Source organism: Heloderma suspectum, chromosome 4, assembly GCF_057233095.1.
Source record: "Heloderma suspectum isolate Gila_16-S chromosome 4, 16-S_ref, whole genome shotgun sequence".
NCBI classification, from domain to species: Eukaryota; Metazoa; Chordata; class Lepidosauria; order Squamata; family Helodermatidae; genus Heloderma; species Heloderma suspectum.
The window spans coordinates 293,198,383-293,217,451 of NC_139461.1; the positions used below are offsets into that span (position 1 = coordinate 293,198,383).

The window sequence follows — 19,069 nt, forward strand, 5'->3', positions numbered from 1 at the left end:
ATGTTTGAACCAAAATATACATGGCTTTATAGCATGGGTGGGAAACTTGTGGCCTTCCAGATGTTTTGGCCTATAACTCATCAGCCCTAGGCACTTTAGCCAGTGGTGAGGTCTGATGGCAGTTGTAGGCCAAAATCTGGAGGGCCACAAATTGCCTATCCCTGCTTTAAGAGCCTCCTCCAATCTTGTGCCCTCCAAAGATGTTGGGATTGCAACTCTCATCATGGGGATGATGGGATTTCTAGTCCAACACCTCTGGAGGACACCAGGCTGGGGAAGGCTGAGCTATATTGTTTCCTGCCATCAGTAGACAATTGCATTACTCCTAAGCTTCTGAATACCTGTGAAATGCAGACCTCTATAGAACACAACTTATGGCAAATCAATCCTCAAGAGTCAGTGTAGTGTAGTGGTGAGAGTGATGGACTGGGACCCGGGAGATCCGGGTTCTAGTCCCCACTTGGCCATGGAAGCTCACTGGGTGACTTTGGGCCAGTCACAGACTCTCAGCCCAACCTACCTCACAGGGTTGTTGTTGTTGTTGTTGTGAGGATACAACCGTGAGGAGGAGGATAAGGTAAGCCGCCTTGAGTTCCTTGCGAGAGGGAGAAAGGCGGGGTATAAATGCAATAAATAAATAAGATTACAAAAGGTAAATAGCTTTGCTATACCACTGAGTTACTTTTGGAAAATACAGATAACCACATCTCTGGAAATGAAACATCTCCCTGTCTCTGGAGTATTGCCAGGCTCTCTACAAGTTTAAGCACCAAAATGGCTGGGATGCAATAAATATGTTGCTGGGCAAATCAGTGCAACATTCAAGCTGAAAATTGCCATGTAATGTATGGGATGATTGCACAATTGGCACCTCAGCTCAACCCCTTCATAGTACAACGTGTATGCCTCTCCAAATTAAGGAGTTTAGGCTATAAGCACATAGAAGTAGGTCACATAAGTTTATTTACGTTTTTAAAGCCCTGTTCTCCACTATGTCCTAACACTGAATAATCCAATACATGTTTATTAAGTCTGCCACATGTACAGATGCCTAAAGCTGTAGTCAAGCAATTATGCCCCCCATATCATTTTAGTTAGCATAGAGGATTAATGAAGCTTGTTCTGCCTTCATATTCAAGACCAGTTCAAGTTGTTCAGACCAGAATAAATCTGAACAGTTAAAGGTAAGAACCTACTACCTAGGATAGATATAAGTTCTAGAAAACAGATTTAAACACCATAAAACTGGAAGCAATTGCAAGTAAAAAGTAGGACAAATGATTTTGCTGTGAAATTTCTACTATCAGAAGCAGTTTAAGATAGGCAATTGTACATTCCAGTACAGCTCACCAAGCAGAAAACAGCAGTTTGGGAGGCGAAGAAGCTGTCTTAGGACAATGGGATATTGCTTATAAAGTCTTTATTTAAAAGAACAACTTCAAAATGCCTCATAACTAAAGGCGGGACAGACAATTAGAGACTAGTTAGCACACATTTGCAGATGCAGGTTCCATCCATTTCAACATCACTGCACATTTTTAACTTCAGCCTGCAAGGGCATGCTGTTCAGGGATATTATTGCACTGTTCCAATAAGCTGTGATTCAATTTCACATTCCTATCAAGCAGCTAGAAGGACCAACACAGGAATAACACCCACATTGTTGAGAAGGCCCTCGATGCCTCAGGGTGTTTGGGTCATGTGCAAGAGGACTTCAAGTAAAGATACTCATGAACTGTTTTATGACTTGAAACTCCACCCACATGGAAGTGCTATAAATATGCAGCTGAGCTTCCATAAGGTTCATAAGTCAACAGCTCATAACGTAATATACTTTTCTCTGCCTTACTTCTCCAAGTTTATGTTGCCCATTATTGACTGCATTACAATAGCTGTCAGAACAACCATTTTGTTGCTGCAAACTGCAATACTGCAGTGTTCACCATGCTATGACTGGATTTTGGTGGTGGTAGTAGTTGCAGCAGCTTCAGTAATTCTATGCTTGGGAGATTTTGTAGAGTTTGCTGTAACCCATGGATGTTTGAGCACATCTTCCAGCGGCAGCCTGTGGTATGGATTATGCTTCAGGAGCTTTGAAATCAGATCCCGAGCTCCCTCTGTTATAAAAGGGGGACATTTGTACTCGACCTTTAAACCAAAGAAATATTTACTATTAGTCAATATATTAATGCCTGTATTAAAGGTGCGAAAACATTACATTTTTCTGTCCTGCAGTAAGCACCTTTAATATTATTCACTAGTTTTTGATCCCATAGCCCTCTCCCCCCCCCCCCCCAAGCCTCTACTTCTTGGGCTAGCACAGAGAAACATTCTTCTTGCTATGCCATCTGGTCTGTCCCAAGTTGTTTTCCAACTGTGGAATCCAAGTGGGAAGGCAAGGTGGGGTAAACATTAGCACCTCAGCAGAAAGTAGCATCCCAAATCTTGCTACTGTGAACTAATAGGGGAAGAGAACCTGGATTTGCCAGCTGGCCAGAAGTTAAGACAACACATTTAACAAATAGAGACTCTAATCTCTTGATAGGCTCAGGAAGTTTCTAAAGGCAATGATGCCGGGCATCTATTTCTGTGCAATCATGCAAGCACAAAAACATGAACACCAAGCCACATTGTAATTCAACTTACCTTTGAAATGGCTCTGTATGTTTCCTGGTATGTTTCTGCTTCAAAAGGAGGCTTTCCTACTAGAAATTCATAACACAGGACACCAAGGCTCCACAGGTCCACCTTTTCATCATGTGTTCTCCCTTCAATCATTTCTGGTGGCAAGTAATCAAGGGTGCCACATAAAGTTGACCTCCTAGAATGTGAAAATGCATGAGCCACCAAATTAAAGATCATTAACCTAGAAAGAGCGCTCAAAGCAGATGCAGCGACTGGGATATTTCCCCATGTACTTAATCTAGATCAGCATTATTCATTTTGAACATTTTTCTAAAGCATTTTGTCCATCAATAGAGGATTAGAGTTGAAGTAGGTTTGTGGTTCAACCAACCACTGCTAATTGTTCAGATCAGCAACTCAACTGTAGCAGAATTTCATTGGTGCTAATAATCTAAATAGCAACAAATCTAGGTAGTATGTGCTGACAAGATTCAAGCTAAAACAGGGCCAATGAGAAACAAGAGGCAGTTATCAACATGCTTGAGAAAACCCAGAGGTTTGCAAGAACATAAAAATATTTCACCCCATAATGAAGCAAAATACTGTATTCTCAAATGTAACATACTGTTGGAACCAAACAGAGGAAGGTGCTCCAATTTTAGCTTCAGAGAGGCTCAGGGAAGGTCCCAGCTTAACATGTCACTTTCAAGGTTTGCAGAAAGGATAACTTTTACATTACCTCTGGCGAACTCCTTTGTCTCCTGAGCTTAACCCCATCCTCTTCCCTCCATATCGCTTGTTAAACATTGCAATACACCCAAGCATACGATCAGCTTAGCCACTCTTTTCTGGCTCCCATGGAAGCTCAGTCATCATAGTCAGTGTTACTTCTGACTAGTGTGTTTTTACACCTTTCAGCATTTTAATCACACACAGTGGGAGAATATTCACTGCATTAATTTTTGTTGTTAGGCTTTTCATCTTTCATCAAGCTTTGTTAGCTTCAGGAAAACTGCAATAAGGTTCCCAAAGTCACTTATGTTCCTTAATGACAAAACACCGTCATGCCCTTCCACCCTAACTCTTTCTACCCATATTTTTTTCAGAGCTGTCCCCTCCCTCCACCAAAACACTTTTCTCCCTGTTCCAAAATCCATATTCATCCTCAAACTCCTAGTGAATCTTCCCCTACCCACCACACTTCTCTACAAGATCACTATCCCAACCTCTTTTTATTAGACCTCCTCCCCTCTGCTTTACCCCTTCCCATATTTTCTTTAAAATTACACAGCTCTTCCTTGCTATTATTGTTTCAAACCTGTTTGCTAGAATTGTTAGTATCCATGATATTTTGGGCTTGAATTCTCATTTAAACACTTATAAAATACACTGCTTAACTTTTCTTGTTTTAATTCTTAATAGACAGAGAGCATAATCTGCTTTAAGAGTCTTTATCTCTGTCCTCCAAATTTCACTAATGCCAGGAAATGCCTACTTTCAAGTGGCTTCTGGCAACTCAAAATTAAAAGATCCCTCACATGTATGTTCGGGTTGCATGTATGTAGTGCACACATGTATGTCAGCCAGCACATGTTGTAACAAGTCTAAAACAGCCTGAGGATCAAGCATGCATGCTATATATCCAAGGAATGTTGAGCATCAGCTGGAAAAGAAAAACATACAATGGGGGGAGTAAAAAGCCCGGCTTGAGCTTTTTGCAATCTATAGTACCCTGGAGGAGGATATAGCTGGCTGCCCCCCTGAAAAAGATTACTCTTAAGAGGTGAGGATATAATGCAGCATTTTGCTGTAGGTCCCCCTTGTTATCGAAAATATTCTCAAAAAAAGTTAAGTTCCCCTCCAGTTAACTGTTAGAACCAGAAACAAATGCTAAGCTATTTTCACAGAGCTTACTGCCTACAGAACGATGAATCCAGTTCCTGCTTAACTCAGCCAAGTTCTGATTTTGTAGTATTTTTACACAGTATTTAACTTCCAGAAATTTAAGCATTAAATATACCCTTACCTAGATGATGGAGCATGCACAGACCATCCAAAGTCAGCAATCTTTAGCTCCCCATTTGATCCCAGCAGCAGGTTTTCAGGCTTTATGTCTCTATGAATTACTCTTTTTGAGTGACAATATGATAAAGCATCTGCCAGTTCAGTCATATACTGTAGAAGAAGCAAATATTTGCTTACACATAAAAGAAGAATTAAACCTAGGCATCTAAGGGCGCAGTCCTATGCATGTTTCAACAGTGAAAGGCCTACAACTCCCACCATTGCAAAGCTGGCTGGGGTATGCTGGGAGTTGTAGGCCCCTTCTCTGTCAAAACATGCATAGGATTGCACCCTAAGGGTAATAATTATACATTAGACTCGTATGTTATACTGTAGTTATAAGCTTCATCACCAAATTGCTTTTAGTCAAAAGGGTTGTTTTGACCACCTAGTATACCTAAACTGCTTGATTTTCCTTACTTCGTATTTATCTCAATCCCCTCAGCTCCTGAACGTTTGCTATAATTTAGATTATTCTCCAAATGCATCATGACCTTCATTTAAGTTAGGGAAGCCGGTTTTGTCCCTGAAGGCTGCATGCACACACACACACCCCTACCTACCTCTTACTGTTAAGCTTACAAAGCAGGCAAAATTTTGTTCTGCACACAGAAAAAAGAGACTCGGGTCTCTGTAGCTTTGCCTGCCCAATTCTCATTTTCCCCCCTTTGTTTGCATTTTAAGAATTCTCAGGACTTGCTGGGAAGTTTATTACTTTAACAAAAGGGGAAAACACATGCCACCCAAGCAGAGATAAAGCTGCATCTCTTTCTTTCTTACACATGCAGAAAAGACTAGACTGTTACCTCCTGTTGAGGTTTAGACTCTTGGCAGCCTTCCCCTCTGCAAGGGTGGGGGACCTACTAAAATGGTCTGCCCCTGGAGGCTAATGGATTCCAGAGGGCTCTGGGGGATTTTCCTGCTGGTATGGCTGGTGCTCCTGTCAAAGCCCAGGTTGCTCTGTGGAGTGCAGATGACATGATAGTGCCCAAGCACCCTCTCCCTCTGAGCAGAGCCCGGCCAGCTCCTTGGTACACACCTGAGCTGAGGGCAATGAAGCAAGAGGGGAGACAGCTAGAACGCAGGTGGAGGAAAATTCATGCTATGTCTGACCAAACACAAGTTAGAACTCATTATTGAGCCTACTCTGTGGCAGTGAGGGTGGCAAAGAGACAGTCCTTTTCCACCAGCATTGCATCTTCTCAGTGTCGTCCAGCGGAGCTTTTCCGAGTGGTTCACAGCCTGTTACATTCTGGGCCAGGGAGAGAACTGTGGAACCCTCGGTTGCACGCTGTGACAAGTTTGCACAGCACTTTGAAGACAAAGTCGCTCAGATTCATCATGAATTGAACACCACGATTAATGCAGTTCCATTGGTAGTGGTGTTCAGAGCACTGCCTGGTCCAGTTTTATTGGATGAGTTTCAGTTACTGAGGCCTGATGATGGGGACAAGGTGCATGGCCAAGTCCGATCAACCACATCTGTGCTTGACCCTTGCTCTTCATGGCTTATTAAATCAAACAGGGAAGGGATGTCCAGCTGGGTCCAGGAGGTTGTAAACTCCTCCTTGAGAGGGAGTGGTGCACGCTGGGAACAGAACACTGATCAGCATGGTCCTTAGCTATTTTCAGTGCCAATCAGCTAGAGGCGAAATCCACTGCAGGTTGGCCATACGTGATCACAGAACACTATTTAATTAACCCCCTTTTGGAAATTCCACTACAATGCCAAGCAGAAAGGAAAGCTAGTGTTTTCATGAAAGTTCATTCACCTCCATGGGAGGAGAGCACCCTGGAACAAGTATTGCTTCCCATTAACCCCAGACAGGGGCTATACATAACAGAATCTTTCCAGCTATGTCTCTCCCACCCTACAGCCTATTTGGGGATGTTCTTCAGCTGGAAAAGCTATGAACTTTCTCCTCTGCCCCAGCAAACTATGCTACCATGGAGAATTGAGAAATAACTATTTTTTTAACCTTTTATACTGCAACTTTTTGCCACCCTAGACCAAAGAACAAAGCTATTTAGTATAACCCTGCCTTATCGGTGGAAGGAATGCTCCAAGATGCCCTTTGCCACCAAGGAAAATTTCAGACCTATGTGTGCAGTGTTTCAAACAAGGTCACATTTGCAGAGCTAAGGGATATTCACAGAAGGACAACATACGGTAGCAGTTCGTTGCTCATCAAATTTGGTAAGCTTTTGGAGCTCTTTGTACACTTCTCCACGAGGTGCATGCTCTAGGATTAGGTAGACTCTTGTAGCATCATGGAAGTAGCCATATAAACGGAGAATATTGGGATGCCTACAAAAGTATATGCATGTTTTATGAATGAAGCCATTATTATTACTAATGAACAGTTCTTTATACCTCCCTGACGCTTCGTTGCCTGCCACTAAGGAAATCAAATATTGATTTGATAAGTTATTCTCTTGAAGCCACCATCAAGTCAGCTGCAGTTTCATTCAAGGCTCAAACCACTTCCAGTTTATATAGCATTGGTGGCTATAAAAATAGCAGCTACTGACAGTTCCAAGCTGAACACCAGGAAGTTGAGCCAATGCTCAAGACTGAAGAGCATCCATCATCCAGCAATTGTGACTTTTGGGGACTACACATAGGCTTATATACCAAATGCTTCCCAAACACCACTCTCCCCCCAAATAGCTTGTTGTGTAACAGACCTCATGTCCTTCACTTCCCCCACTCCCTCCACTTTTTTGAGCCACTCACTGAAAGAATGCGGGCATTCACTTTTTACAGCGGCTCATTTTATAGCCTGCTCTTTATGGTGCCAAGAACCCCCCAAATTCCTACTCAAAGATGCTTGCCTTCACATTTCAAATGGGATATTTACCATAGCAACTGTTAAGATTCTATAACCAGTGGCAAGCAAGCCATTAGATCATATTAGTGGCAGCCAAGCTTTGTGCAGCATGACTAATCCTTTACAAGGAGTAGACAACCACTGTCAGCAGAAAGATGTCTTTAGGGTTCTTGTCAGAGCAAAATTTGGAGCCATAATATGTAGCTTTAGAGGATGTCTTATACAACTATATCAGGGGTCTCCAATTTATTAACTGTGGTCTACAGTTAAAGGCTCAGGTAGCTGCAAAGGAAGAGATCTCTGCCTGACAGCCTAGTTTCTAGACTTGTGGTTCATAACTCTGGGTGAATTTGTCCTGACCCCCTCAAACAGCTCCTATTTTTATAGCAGAACTTTTATTCTGTGTGCAGGTCTGAGTATATCCCTTTAAGACACAATTATTTACACTTCAAACCATTTTGCAGGCATCTTTTAACCTGCTACCTACCTGGAGTTGATACATTAATAAAGACTGATCCAGTCAGGACAATGCATATATGCAATGAGGCTACCCTACTGTTAGTTATGGAAAGAACAGACCAGTATGAACATCCCACAATAGACAATGGGCATCCCAGCCAAATGCAGGAATTTGGAATCATAACCTAAAACTGCATATCAGTAGAATTTGAGGATTGTTACCAAGCTGCACAACTTAAAACCCAAGATCGCTGTGAATAAGGACTCTGAAAACCAGTTTAACAATATACCACTAACTGTAGCTCTAAGCCATTTGGTAACAGTGAACTGAAAACAGCACAAACCATTTTAAATTATACATTAATTAAAAGACAATTGATGGCAGCAGTGGATATTACAAGTAGTCATTGTAAAGCTACTATATCATGTGAAGAGGACTTAAAACTGCCTTTATGCATCTATACTGTAAAAAGCCTTGTGGCAAGGAGCTTGGGAAAAATGCATGTCTCTTTAAAAATCTCCTCTCTGACCCAATCATTATTGTTTCCCTTCAGATAACTACATTGTCCTATCCCTTGCCTACATGTCAAGTACAACAAGCAGAATACAACAGACTTGTCAAACACCTGACGGGTGGAATCACTTCCCACTGCCAAAACCCTCCCTTAAACCTACAAGGGATAAAAGACGGGGCTTTGCCTATGGAATTTGTCACTTGTTTTATCATTCTTTTGTCATCTTCTTATCCTGCGCAATCTTTGCTTCAGGCAAATAAGCTTTAGAACCTCTTAAAAGCCTATCTAGTGCAGGCAATTCTGAGTAGCTGTTATTTCTTTGCAAAGCTACCGACCCATACATCTCTTTGATTCCTCATCCTAATTTCAGTAACACTTATTAGGAACCTGGGTTTTACCATATATTTTGAATAGCCCAAGGATCTGCCCCTGCATGCCAGATCTCTTCCATGAGACATGCTTTAAGGGAGAAACAGGCAACTGGAGAATTTTAGCTGTTAGTTGCTCTCCCGGGTAAAAACATAGCAGACTTCAGTCCCCCTCACTCAAGATATGGGGTTAACATTGAAGGGTTGTGGCAGCCATAAGCAAGGGAGAAGCACTACAGCCTGGTCCTCCCCACAGGGCTGGTGGACATGTTTCTCCACAAGCCTCTCCTTAAAATTCAGTTTAACAGCAATCCTATAGACACATTCAAAATAGCCATTTAAAATCAATTTTACCGAAGATGAGACTGTATTTCTACTTCTCGCCGCAGCTGATGTTCCACGCCTGCTTTTTCCAGCTGTGTTTTAAACAAGACCTTCAGAGCCAAGATAAATTTGCTCTCTTTTTCACGAGCCAGGTACACGTTTCCAAATTTTCCTTTTCCCAAAGGACGACCAATTTCAAAGTCATCAAGAGACCACTGTTTTCTACAAAATACAATATTATATTTAGATTGCTGAACCAGAAGAGCAAGGAAAATTTTGTTGGGTTTCAATTGACTTACTGCACCAACTTTGCTAATATAAAGACTGTCATGTTTCTCTTTACTTTCACTCTCTGCCTACCCATGAACCTGTGTGTTTCACCCAAACCAAGAGAAAGATCTAGGTAATAGCTGACCTTTATGTTTTCAGAAATAGCATCAGCCTTTGCTTCTTTGTCCCATAATCCTAGGTGTGACCCAATACCTGCAGCACCTAGCAGTGACTAAGGGCTCAATCCTATGCAGACAGTAGGCCTCCTCCAAACTTAGAGGCAACCAACTATTAAAAACCGGGCGGGTGAACCTCTTCTGCGTGCCAGCTGCCCTGCATTCATAGCTAGATGGCTGATTTCAGCTGCTGCCTAGCCAGAGGACTGGGGGCAGGGGGAGGCTGGACAACACATAGGAAGCGATGTACCAGCACTTCCACACCCCCTGCACTGGGAACACCCCCTTTTGCACTGCTCCATGCTGCTCTTCCAAGCACGGAGCCCAGGGTGAATCACGCCTCTTACGAGTCAGCGGGGACAGGGAAGCAGTGTTCTGCAAACTGACCTTGGAGTGTGGGCTGTGAGGTCTGTTCCCAGAAATGAACAATCCTAAGGCCGTCTAGCCACTGTCCAATAGCCATAGGATTGCTCTCTAATTCATTCCGCTTCCAATTTCCACCTTAAGACAACATTTTAGAACATGACATCCTAAGTGCAGAACTCATGGCTGCAACATCTGCCCTAATTTTTGGACTTTTGTTTTTCCCACCACCCACCCCAGAAGCACATGAAGCAAAGCTTACTTTTTTGTCTCACTTTTTGAATTTGATTCCCCTTTATTCTCGTTTTTTGAATTTGATGCTCCTTTTATCTCAGTCTGGTTTGATACACCTTCTGTTCCAGGTTTTTTTTCTGCATATAGAAAAGTTGAATAAACCAAATCTGTATGTAAAACTATGTTTTCTTTCAATTTGTGTTTTAAAATACCCCTCCCCATGGCAGACTTGAAGTTTGTGCTTTACAGATGGCACAGACTTTAAGGATCTATACACGTTTGTATCCAAATATCAGTTAATATTCCAATTCTAATCAGCTTGCATAGCAGTCTATTTACTTCCCACCTTTATATTCTTCCCTGCCTCCAGAACTAGTGCAGTCCTAAAACTATGAGCAAGGAAGGCCCAAGTCTCATCTCAGTCAGAACCTGGTAGGGGTCCTCTCACAAGACCATCTGCATCTCAGGGTTGCATCCAATGTTAGTACTCCTTAGAGTAGTCCCACTGACATGAATGAGACTTAAGTTAGACTAACATTGGATACACCCCTACATTTAGTGATGTGGGTTAGAAATTTTTCCAGTGCTTTATTTTTTTGTGGAAAATTTACCATTTCCTCAGTTCATTAGTAAATATGAAAGGATGCCAATTGCAAATACAATATTTGGCAAGCTTGGCATTTCCAAAGGTGTAATTAATGTTTATCAGGTGATTTCTAGGACATATGTGAGAGAATACATATATGTCATTGAAACACACATGTCCCAGAATGAAATGGAGCTAATAAGTAGTGATAGCGAAACTGAAGGTAGCCCAGCAACCTTAGTGGAAGAGAGCTGAATTCCACTGAAAAAGATGAGTGTTATCAGCATATCATGCACAGTTCTTTGGGTTGCTAAAATTAGGGTGTCAGTTTCCAGTACACATTTTTCCTTAAAATTTAAATAACTTAAGGGAACTACATGCTACTGTCTCTATTTTTAAAAGTATTCCAATAAAAATTTCTACAGAATATAACATTTAAATCACATTAAGTGTGCTTTAATTTTTTCCTTAAAGTATTTCAGGTCAAATACTTGCAGTTTATTGGGGAAAATATGCAGTACTTTTTAAAGCTTTGTTGTTTACTAAATACAATAAACATGCTATATTAGGGGCACAATCCTATTGAGATAGTCAGTAGCCTCTGAAATTGGAGATACCAACTATCTAATGCAGGGCAAACAGAGCATAGAGGGGACCCTCTCCTCCATACCCCGCCTGCTCTACATTTGTGCCTAGACATGCGTTTTCATGCATCTAGCTGCAGCTTCGGGGAGGGAATGGTCTGGAGACTCAATAGGAAACAGTCTAAAGTGGCTTCCGCCATCTCCTCCCCACCCCTGGGTCCACCCCCTCTACCTTGTCTCTGAGCTCCATTTCCAAATGCTGATCAGCAGCAGTTGGTGGAAATAACTGAACCAGCTATGAGGTGGGGAGAGTGGTTTCCAGAAACTAAGGTCAGGACCTCGGTTTCCAGAAACCAAAAAAAAATCCTATGGCCATCTAGACGGTGTCTAATGGTCATAGGATTGCTCTTCCCATCTCTCTTAGGGCATCAGAAAATTTTCCAATGCAAACTGAGAATTTTCCTATGCAAATTATCCTGTGCAAATTAATGTAATTTGTACTGGAAAATTTTCCAATTCACAAATTTCCAGAAAATTGACTTTATGAACATGAAGTACAATGATTAATGTCCTCAGCCAGAAATTAATCTAAGGTGCAACAGGAATAGATGCTGGCTTATGTTACAGGATTACTGAGATAAGCAGCACTTTGAACACTCAAAAACGCACTATGGCACCATCCATGGTGTTCTCCTTGTCTTCCCTCTTAGGAAGGCCTGGTCAAGCTAACTTGCCCAAGGCCACAACTTCATGGCTGAACAATTTTTATAGAAAGTTTCCTCCATACATAAACCCAACACTCTAGCTATGAACAGAGTACCAGTCCCTACTCCTTGGGCACTGTCCTGAACTGAAAAGAGGAAAAAATGCAAAGCAATCACTGAAGTGGACTAGACCAAGATTAATAGAAGTGATTTGTATATATACACAATATTTTTTAGAAGAACACTTACTTTAACAAGGCATACAAGTTATGTGAATATGCAGTTTGTTTATGGCAGTAGATAAAACATGGAGAGATGATTCCTTGCTAGGATAATTCAAATCAAGTTCTTATGTTACTGAGGAAGGTATCCACTGAAACATGTCACACAATTTACTATTTATTAAAAGTGCATTACATTTTCCCATACCATTTTGAGGCTTCCTGTTTTTGCTCCTTAATATGTAAAACAGCCACTAACAGTTTTGCTACAAAGTGACAAGACAGTTGAACACAACTATTTACCAGACACAGAGGGCTGCTGAGAGGCTTCAGTGGATTTACTTGGACCTAGACTCCTAGATGTTGGCTGAACGAGAGATGTTGGCCGCTGCTGAGTTAACTGTTTGGGACGTTTTGGATTGGTAACAGCAGGTTTCTGTGCCTGGGACTGAATAGGCACTCGCTGAGGAACATTTGAAGCCGTCAGAACACGCTGTGGTTGAACTCCACATCCAGGTGTCCGGTTCTGGGTCACAGGAACCCGTTTTGGACCATCTGAAACAGCTGCCTGATTTTTTTTAAAAAAAGCACACCTATAAATATTGTTATGTGCACACCACTTCTCCAAGCCATGAGAGGTTTCAGGGTTCTTTCTGTACCAGCTGAGAGGGGTACCAGCTGAGAGGGGGGGACCCCCAGATCTGACTCCCCCTTCCAAGGTCGGAGCACTATCCCCAGTATTCTATGGACCCACAGACAATATCTAAGGGCCACAGGATTGCTCCCTAACACTCCAAATTTCACTGGTCCCCTATCCAATTTCTAAGGGGCAGTCAAGATATTTAAACCCTTACAGCGAGTCATTCAGCCTTATGTCTTTTATTCTCAGTTGGTTTTCCCAAAAAACTGACTGTCTAATCTTTTGTTTCCTGCTTGGACACATCTGGATTACCACATTCCTTAGGAGGGAGTAGAAGAAGCATTCCATTCAGAGATTTGGTAGCCACTGAAGAGGACTAGCATAAAGGAAATTCCCAGGCTAAACTTGTCCATCAGGTTTGACCATTTTAGCAGCCCCTTCTTACAACCACAGAAACACAGAATTGGAAGGGGCCCCAAGAGACCACCCAGCTACCAACCCACAATTATATAACAATATCAATTGCAGGAGGCCAAGAGGTCTCGGATCCTGATTTGCCTGAACTAGCCACAATTAGATAAACTACAGCTTCCCAAGTTTGGATGAAACAAGAAACTACTGATCTGCCTTGTGGGGCCGGCCAGTCTACAATACTTCTCTCCATCTTGCTGGCACTACCCTGCAATCTACTCAAGAACTGGGGCAAGGCCCTCTGTGGCTCAGTCTCATAAAAGGAACCCATGCTTAGAACTGCATCTGTTCAGGGCCTTACAAAATTGTGGGGCATTATTTCACAAGATAATTATTCACTCAGCACCATGGAAAAGATGGAAATATTAGTAATATCATGATGAACTATCAAAATGAGAATTGTAATTGTTCTAACTGACAAAGCCAAGATTTACACTCTGTACAATATCTGCAAGAAATCACTTTACCTTAACATTATGACACTGGTGTCTATTCAGGTTCTCTTTACCAGTTTTGTCCATTACTGCCTGGAAAGACATGAAATCTGGTCACTTACCATGTGTAGTATGCAACGCTTGAGTTATTTATACCCCAATTCTCCCTTTGGAGATGTGACCTACCACTTTCACAGCTTAGGTCAATGATCCTCAAACTATCGTACTTTGAAGAGCTAAGTCATCACATTGGATGCATTCACCATTCTATGCCTGTCAGAGAAACAAGGCTCCACACAGCATTAATCTTCACTCTGACCATATTTGGGCAGTGACATCAGCTCAAGAGAAGTAGTAAGGAATCATAAGGGGACATCAGGATCTCCCAATGCAGCTCATACTACACCTGGCAGATATGGGAAAACGCCTGAAATTTTAGTCATTGCCCAGAAAGCAGTTCCACCCTATGGCTTGAGAAGACAAAGAAGCAGCATTCATAACTAGGTTATACTCACAGTTCCAAGGCAGATGACCATTGAAAATACAGATTACACATTAAAAATGAAATGACCTTTCAGTTTCGATTCAGGGGACAGACAACTGTGCCCAAAGCATCAAAAGCTTAGAACACACTGGCCTAGGCATATAGCTTCAAGTTGGGCCCTGTGAAAGGACTCTTCCCCACATTTTATATGCCTTTTCTCCCTCTGTTGAAACATGACCATGCAATGCAATCTTCGTTATTTGTTCTCCGGATTCTCTAAGGGTGCAATCCTAAGCATGTTTAGACAGGAAAAAGTCCTACAATTCCCAGCATTCCCCAGCCACCATCTCTCAACATGCATAGGATTGCACCCTAAGTAACTCCAAGCTTGTAACAACCAACAACTTGGGAATTTCAACTTCAGCTCCTGTCTGCCCCTAATATTTCAAACTGTCCTTTATTAACGAGGGATGGTGGTCAAATCCAAACAATTGGTTTAAAGGTTTTCCCCAGCAGCAGTCAACAGGTACTTGAACCCAAACTGAAAACTGCTTGCCACATTCTCACTTTCCATGATCATGTTCTGCCCTCCCATAGCCTTGAATTTCATCCAGCTGTATTCATAAAAACAGAGAACTGCCCTGGGCACCACCAGCTACTCTACTTGTTATTTGTTTATTGTGTTTATAGCCCACCCTTCCTCCAAGGAGCTCAGGATGGCATACATGGGTTTGCCCCATTTCGTTCTCACTGTGAGGTGGATTGGGCTCAGATAGTGACTGGGTGGGACAAAGTGAGCTCCAGGCTGAGTGAATATTTGCACCCAGATCTCTTCAGCTCTCATAAGATGCTCTACTCAGGCAGCATGCTGACTCTCATTCTATACTTAAGAAAACGTGACTGTGTAGAAAGAATCCTTTTACACCAGATAACCCACCAGGGGTGAACACATGCCTATAAACTCCCACCTCTTATTTCCATCTTATTTTTGTTTGCTTTAAAGCAGCCTTCCTTAAAACATCTGGTACCCTCCACGTGTTTTAGATTTCAACTCCCATCACCCCCAGCCAGCATGGCCAAGGGCCAGGGACGCTTGGAGTTGTAGTTCAAGCTATCCAGAAAGCACCAGGTTGGGGAAGGCCGGTTTGAAGCACTGTTGCCTCACTCGTCAGCCAAAAAAAGCTTCCAGAACGGCTTACATAAGATCAGTAAAAACGAGACAGTCCCTGCCTGAAGGCTTACAAGCTAAAATGAGACGACACAAAAGGAAGAAAAGGAGGAGGGAAGAGGAAAACAAGCACGCTCAGGCACCAATACTCGAGGGAGACAAAAAACCAAATAAAACTCGCCTCCCAGAGAGAATAGGGCGGCCCTGCCTCATCTCTCCCCCCTCAGCTGCAATCTGATAGAACACCTACTGCAGCTTTTAGGAAGCACCTCTGCCCCCCCCTTAAGAAAAGCCGAGCTACAAAGCCTACAGCTGAAGAGACAAGCCGTCGAACCCCGCTGCAGCGAAAACGCAACTCTCTCCGAGGCCAGCCGCCCTCTTCGCCAGCACCTGAAGCCGCCCACCTCGCAGGCCCGCTCACCCCGGCCACCCGCACTCGCTTCCTCCTCCTCCAGCAGCTTCTAACGCCGTTTGAATTCAAACCCCCGCCCGCCTCCTGAAACACCCTTTAAGCCGCCGCCGCGCTCCGATTGGCGGATCTCTCAAATGCACGCCAAGGCTGTGGCTCGGTGATTGGCTGCCTCCGCAACAGCGCCCGCCCATTCACTGGCTCTTAACCGTCTTCGTTGGGAGAGGATGGCGATCTCGAGGGCTCAGATCATTTGCTCATGCGCAGGAAGGGGGAGGGGCTTGGAAAAGCTGCCTCCCGGCCCCCCGTCTCACTTCCTGATGGTTGTAAACCGTAACAAGAGTGAAAAAGATTAGCCAATCGGGATACGCTCCGCGTGCGCTCTCTACGTAAGGCGCGCTTTTTCTCTCGCGGATGCGCCCTGCGTAAATTACGTAAGGCTGTCGCGCGCATTCATTTCTCCGTCGCACAGTCCCTTGTGGCTGGCTGGCTGGCTGGCTGGCGGGCGCTTTTTTTTTCTTACGCAAGCTGCGTATCACCTCAGAAGGCAGGCAGCCCCAACAGCCGCAGGAAGGAGCAGATATGCACCTCCTTTCGTCTCGAGAGACTGGGGTAGAGCCAGACCAAGACTGAGGGGGGCTTCGCGGAGCCCGTCCATACATACGTTTGGACCCAAGGCCCTGTCCTGAAATTGAGTGAAGCACCTCCTGTGCCCCTCATGAGGGTGGGTCGCCCACACCGCAGGGGCGTGGTGTGTAACACACCAGCCAAGGACACAAGCTTGGTCTGTGGGGGCCGTTTGATCAGCTCAAATGCATAAGGAACCTTGAGCTGTAATAGCAGCCACCTAGTCACTAGTTGTGTATTTCTTCCAGGCCAAGCGTGGCAGGCCAGCAGGAAAAAGTGGCTTCTGCTGCTCCGTATTGAAAGTGAAAAACAGGAAAGAGGGCTGTCATTTTTCTTAGGAAGTGGCTCTAGCACGACCCAAAGCATGGGTTCACGAGGCCAAATGTGAAAGACTGTTACTGTTGAATGGCTGTCTTGGAATCCACAGTAACTTGGAAATAGGGTTACAATTGTCAGGAGCTGTACATAGGGTTATTTGGCTACTGAGTTGAGCAAGGGGCAACCTGCAGGTGATGGCTAGACAAGTGTGAAAGAATATTGAGCCAGACTACATTTTCCACAATAAGAGTAAACTCTGTATGATGGACAGTGTACCACTGCTTTATCATATCATGCTAACAGTCAATCATTGTTTCACACAACAAACTTGTTGAAAGAAGCAACAGTGGACATAAGAAGAAGCTGATCCCACCTCTCATGCACTTTGTAAAACTGGTGTGACAGGGATAAGGGATTGGTCTTGGGGAACCAGAGCAGACATCAGATTGATGTGCTCTTTTAAAGGATGAGGTAGAATATAATTTCTGTATAATTGAATTGTGAATGACTGTGAGGAGGGGATTTAAGAGGGCAGTGTAAAGAACGTGCGATAAGTAGTTTACTAGTTCTGCGAGGAAGAATGTCAAGTCGTCGTATCACTCCAGCATGTGATAGACGGCAGCTTCCATGGGGCATGAGTAACATGGGCTCGCCCACAAATGAGCCACGGCCAATCAGGCTACCATTTCTTGAGTCTGACGTGAGTAGAACTATTCTTTGGGATTTGGGGTGTGGGGGAATTGGTCATGCTGCACTGTAGATATCAGGCAGGAGAAGCCCAAGACTCTGAACGTAAGGACATAGCTACTGTGTCGTGGTGAATCAGATGAAAAGCTTGTCTAGTCCAACATTCTGTTCCCTCAGTAACAAACCATATGCCTATAGGAACCCCACAATTGGGCAAGAGTGCAATAGCATCCTCTCACTTATATTCCCCAGCAACTTGTACTGAGAGCCATCCTGCTTCTGATTCTGGATTTAAATCATGATTTAATCAGCAAGAAAAAAACTCAATTTGAATCATGTTTCCCAATGAAAATATTTCATAAATTTCCTGAATAACTGGAAATCTTACCACTAAACCATGTTAATTTACAATGAAATACTGACCTGGTTTGCATGTCACAGTAAGCCATGGTGGGTTAAGTCACCCCTCAAGGCTCTGAGATGTGTGCTGTCACCATTTTGAATATGCAACCTGCAGTGGCGGCATGCCATGCTTAATGGGTTATTTGAGGGTTAATGGGTTCTAGGGTTATCTGAGGGTTGTTTAACCCTCAAAGAACCCACAATGCCTGGGTTTGCATGACATGACAAGCTGTAGCGCACTCCCACTGTGACTTACATATTCAAAATGGTAGCTGGCGCGTGTCTTGAAGCTCTGCAGGTGAACTAACCCCCAGTGGCTTATCGTGATCTGTGAACCAGCCCGCTGATTCATTCTTACATTGATTCATTCTTACAAGCACGCTTTGCATCTCTGTCTTACTGTATATATTTTGCATGCTTCCCTTTTTTACCTATAGAGAGAATATCTTTAAAATATTCCCATACATGGACTTTCTTATGATCAGCAGCCATGACATTTTGAGGCTAACAGCACGATCTATACATATCTACTCAGAAATAAGCTCCATTGAGTTCAATGGAATTTACTCCTAGGCAAGTAGTTATAGGATTGTAGCCGAAGCATGGGAATACACTGGACAATTTTGTCTCAAAATGAAATGCCCTTGAAAATAGGTTGAAGCAAGGTTTGATCAATACTGGGCAAACTAGGACAGATTATTTTCATCAGGTGAAAATGAAATGCCTATGTTTGATAGGTAGGGTGTAAATAGTCATATTTGAGAAATAATCAGACTGGTTCTTCGTTTCCATAGAAAAGCCTCCTTTAATTCAGTTTATCTGATAAAGGTGTTTATTAAGTTTAGATATCAAGTGTACAGCTAACATGCTTGTATCCACATTACCTAATATTAATCTAGTTATTATTTAAGAGAAACTTAGAATTTACTTTTAAAAAATTAATACAATTTTTGAACTAAATTTTTCTTTTTAAAATCAATTTTTATCTATTCTGCTATACTGTCTTTCTGCTTTGACTAATTCATTTCCTTTGCTTGGCCCAGCTTCACCACCAAATAAGCACAGAACAACAATCTTATCCACCCCATGTCTTTGCACATGTAAC

General features: G+C 43.0%; 2 protein-coding genes across 13 annotated transcripts in view; one reads left to right on the forward strand and one right to left on the reverse strand.

The window, feature by feature from the left end:
- Positions 1 to 983: 983 nt before the first annotated feature.
- AURKA (aurora kinase A) lies at positions 984 to 16,000 on the reverse strand. 11 transcript variants are annotated; one of them, XM_084854194.1, is made up of 10 exons: positions 15,943 to 16,000; positions 14,056 to 14,275; positions 13,903 to 13,962; positions 12,628 to 12,892; positions 10,258 to 10,366; positions 9,217 to 9,408; positions 6,859 to 6,997; positions 4,652 to 4,800; positions 2,647 to 2,821; positions 984 to 2,148 (listed from the first exon to the last, which is right to left on the reverse strand). In XM_084854194.1, the coding sequence occupies exons 3-10, from the start codon at positions 13,954 to 13,956 to the stop codon at positions 1,948 to 1,950; spliced, it is 1,284 nt and encodes a 427-aa protein (XP_084710320.1). In that variant the 5' UTR covers positions 13,957 to 13,962; positions 14,056 to 14,275; positions 15,943 to 16,000; the 3' UTR covers positions 984 to 1,947. The 11 variants fall into 11 exon arrangements, with proteins under 11 accessions (XP_084710320.1, XP_084710322.1, XP_084710321.1 ...); XM_084854196.1 differs by having other exon boundaries at positions 15,926 to 16,000; XM_084854195.1 differs by having other exon boundaries at positions 15,856 to 16,000.
- A 342-nt stretch (positions 16,001 to 16,342) lies between these two features.
- The window catches only part of CSTF1 (cleavage stimulation factor subunit 1), a 28,073-nt gene continuing 25,346 nt past the window's right edge, over positions 16,343 to 19,069 (forward strand). Inside the window, exon 1 of one of the 2 annotated variants that reach the window (XM_084854202.1) lies at positions 16,343 to 17,575. In XM_084854202.1, the coding sequence (XP_084710328.1) occupies positions 17,456 to 17,575 (120 nt within the window). In that variant the 5' untranslated portion in view covers positions 16,343 to 17,455. The remainder of the gene's footprint in view (positions 17,576 to 19,069) is intronic. The other variant, XM_084854201.1, reaches the window with a different exon arrangement.

What these genes read in the sequence shown, in the direction of transcription:
- AURKA (XM_084854193.1), bottom strand. Translation starts at nt 13,956, where the DNA reads ATGGACAAAACTGGTAAAGAGAACCTGAATAGACACCAGTGTCATAAT. An exon ending in TCAGCAGCCCTCTGTGTCTG is followed by an intron (nt 10,367 to 12,627) that starts GTAAATAGTTGT and finishes TTCTATATGCAG; the next exon opens with AAAAAAAACCTGGAACAGAA. An exon ending in ATGAGCAACGAACTGCTACC is followed by an intron (nt 4,801 to 6,858) that starts GTATGTTGTCCT and finishes CTTCTTCTACAG; the next exon opens with TATATGACTGAACTGGCAGA.